This window comes from Colobus angolensis, unplaced genomic scaffold (genome assembly GCF_000951035.1).
Source record: "Colobus angolensis palliatus isolate OR3802 unplaced genomic scaffold, Cang.pa_1.0 Scaffold25, whole genome shotgun sequence".
Classification (NCBI taxonomy): domain Eukaryota; kingdom Metazoa; phylum Chordata; class Mammalia; order Primates; family Cercopithecidae; genus Colobus; species Colobus angolensis.
In genome coordinates this window covers 4,288,288-4,290,750 of record NW_012115710.1, presented here as the reverse complement: position 1 = coordinate 4,290,750, position 2,463 = coordinate 4,288,288, and the positions used below count along the sequence as shown (strand labels likewise).

The 2,463-nt window shown below is 57.6% G+C and overlaps 1 protein-coding gene and 1 long non-coding RNA gene across 5 annotated transcripts in view; one reads left to right on the top strand and one right to left on the bottom strand.

Annotated features, from left to right (window-relative positions):
- Positions 1 to 2,456, bottom strand: part of IRF3 (interferon regulatory factor 3) — a 6,860-nt gene extending 4,404 nt beyond the window's left edge. For 2 of the 4 annotated variants that reach the window (XM_011946361.1, XM_011946364.1), the window contains exon 1: positions 1,563 to 2,456. In XM_011946361.1, coding sequence (XP_011801751.1) covers positions 1,563 to 1,727 — 165 coding nt within the window. In that variant the 5' untranslated portion in view covers positions 1,728 to 2,456. Of the gene's footprint in view, positions 1 to 1,331 lie in introns of all 4 variants that reach the window. The other 2 variants (XM_011946362.1, XM_011946363.1) reach the window with 2 other exon arrangements.
- On the top strand, positions 128 to 599 carry LOC105514763. Its single transcript, XR_001002225.1, has 2 exons — positions 128 to 245; positions 456 to 599. It is a non-coding gene; the product is annotated as an uncharacterized LOC105514763 (long non-coding RNA).
- Positions 2,457 to 2,463: the final 7 nt, after the last annotated feature.

Here is a 2,463-nt window from a genome sequence, read left to right as displayed (position 1 = left end):
CCTAGACCGACACTTTCCAAAGGACCCAGGAGTCCAGGCCTTCCTTGGGACTCACAAGTCCTGGTCCCCAGCCAAGCCTCCACTTCTTGCTAAACTCTTGGAGTCCAGTCCCTAGCCCCCTCTCTCACAGGTGCCTCCATGGCAGGCTCTGAAGAGCTGGGGCTCCGGGAAGACACGCTGAGGGTCCTAGCTGCCTTCCTTAGGCGTGGTGACGCTGCTGGGTCTCCTGTTCCAACTCCACTCAGGTAAGAGGAGTTGCGCTTCTCCCCCAGGGGCCAGCATTTGAGGCTCTCTCCTAACTCTTGCTCCTGATCTCAGTCTGTCTCCTCTCTTTATATCTGGCTCTATTCTCTGTTTTGGAGAGAGGTCCTCAGCGGGGGAGGAAGGGAGTTGGGGAAAGAGACTGCTTGCAGGGGATCTTTGGTGGGGTCACTCTCTGAAGTCCTCTTCCCCAGAAGCCCTGCCCAAGAAGAGCCAACAGACTTCCTGAGTCGCCTTCGAAGATGTCTTCCCTGCTCCCTGGGGCGAGAAGCAGCACCCCCTGAGTCCCCTCGGCCTTGCTCTCTGCCCATCCGCCCCTGCTATGGTTCAGAGCCTGGTAAGAGATTTCCATGATCATCTATGAAACTGGCAGAACACAGGATAAGGTGCTAGTTTAAGATCACTCAGCTAGGGGGTGGCTGTGTGGAGTCTCTAGCACCAGCCTTCAGGATGGAACTGTCCTGTCCTCTCCTCTCCCCAATTAGATTTCTATCTGTCAGTGCTGTGGGTTGGCTTTCAGAGAGCATTTGGTCAATCTGGTTGTTGTCTCTTTCCTTCCATAACTACTTCCCTGCCCCTAGGACTTTTGTAGCCAGGAATACCCCTGATAGAGGGGTAGGAGGGCTGGTTTTTTTTTTTTTTTTTTTTGAGACGGAGTCTCGCTCTATCGCCCAGGCTGGAGTGCAGTGGCTGGATCTCAGCTCACTGCAACTTCTGCCTCCCAGGCTCATGCGATCCTCCCGCCTCGGCCTTGCAAAGTGCTGGGATTACAGGTGTGAACCACGGCGCCCGGCCCAAAAACCTCTTCTAAGCCAGGCTTCCAAGTCCAACTTGGTGTCTAACCCCGTGCACCACCTGCCCCGCGACACCCTCTGTGATAACCCCGCCCCTCACACTGTTTACCACCTCTGGCATGTACTAGTATTCGGTGGTTAGGAACCCCAGATTTGGGGCTCCAGGTCTCACCTCTGATGTTTCAAAAACCATCCCCCAGTATCTATCCTACAACCAAGAGCCCCGGCCCCTAGAGAGCCCCAAACCCCCAGGATTCATTTCCTTTGCGTACTAACCGGCTTTCCCGGTTTTATTGCCGTAACCGGGCAGCTCCAACCCTGCTTGCGCCCCACCATCAGTCAGCTGATCTGGCTAGCCCCGCCCCTCCCGTTCTAGCCCCACCCACCAACGTTGGCACGAGCCCGCCCCGCGCGCGCTACCTCCGCCGTCTCAGCCCGGCCCGCTAGGAGTCCTTTCCGCCCCGCGCGCAGCTCAGGGTTTCCAGCGTCCCCGGTCGTCGCACGCACCTGGAAGATTCTGAAATCCTCCTCCTGTGCATCCTGCCGTAGGCCGTGCTTCCAAGGGATGCGGAAGCGCGTGCGGCTCTCGTTCACCCAGGCCACGCCCTCCAGTTGCCCCAGGTCCAGCTGCGACACCAGCCAGGGCAGGATCCGTGGCTTTGGGGTTCCCATGGTCCGGCCTGCGCGTATAGGGCATTTCCTGGGCGCGACCGGCCTCCCCCGGACCCACCTGGCCTGGAGTTTCCGCACCCAGACCTCCCTCTCACGGGCCACGGCACAGGTCCTTTACCCATATTTTCGGGGATACAAACAGGAAACCTCCTCTTCCCATCCTCCCATCTTCCCGAGAGGCTCCTTAATCCGCTAGGGTTCCTTCCCATATCCATGGCGTACCCTTACCCCGTGTCTTCAGTGCAGACCCTCCACTCTCTCAACTCCGCCAGTATAGACCTCCTCTCTCCCCGACATCATCGAAAGCAAGTATCCCCACTTTCAGGGTAGCATCCTCTTTCCCTAGTTATTTCAGTGCGGAATCGATTCACGCGTAAGCCTCTATCTCCTGCACTTACCCCAGTGTAGATCTCCTTCCACAGTCCCCCTACAGAAGATCCCCCGAAACATTTCCAACACAAAACTTCCTTCCAATTCCCCCTCCACTGCCCGCCCCCCTCGTCCAGGACAGAGCACGCCTCAGGTTTCGAGAGCGAACTACACCCATGTACCGAGTCCATCCTTCCCTCTCTAGAACCCCCTCAGTGTAGACGCCTCCTGTTTCCCTCTTTCCTCCCTACTTTTTCTGCAGCCGACCTCCAGCGTCGGCCACTGTAGCTCCTTCCTTGCTCCACTTTCCCCAGAGTACACAGCCTGCCTTTCCACTCTCCGTGCAGACCCATCCTGTTTCCCGCTT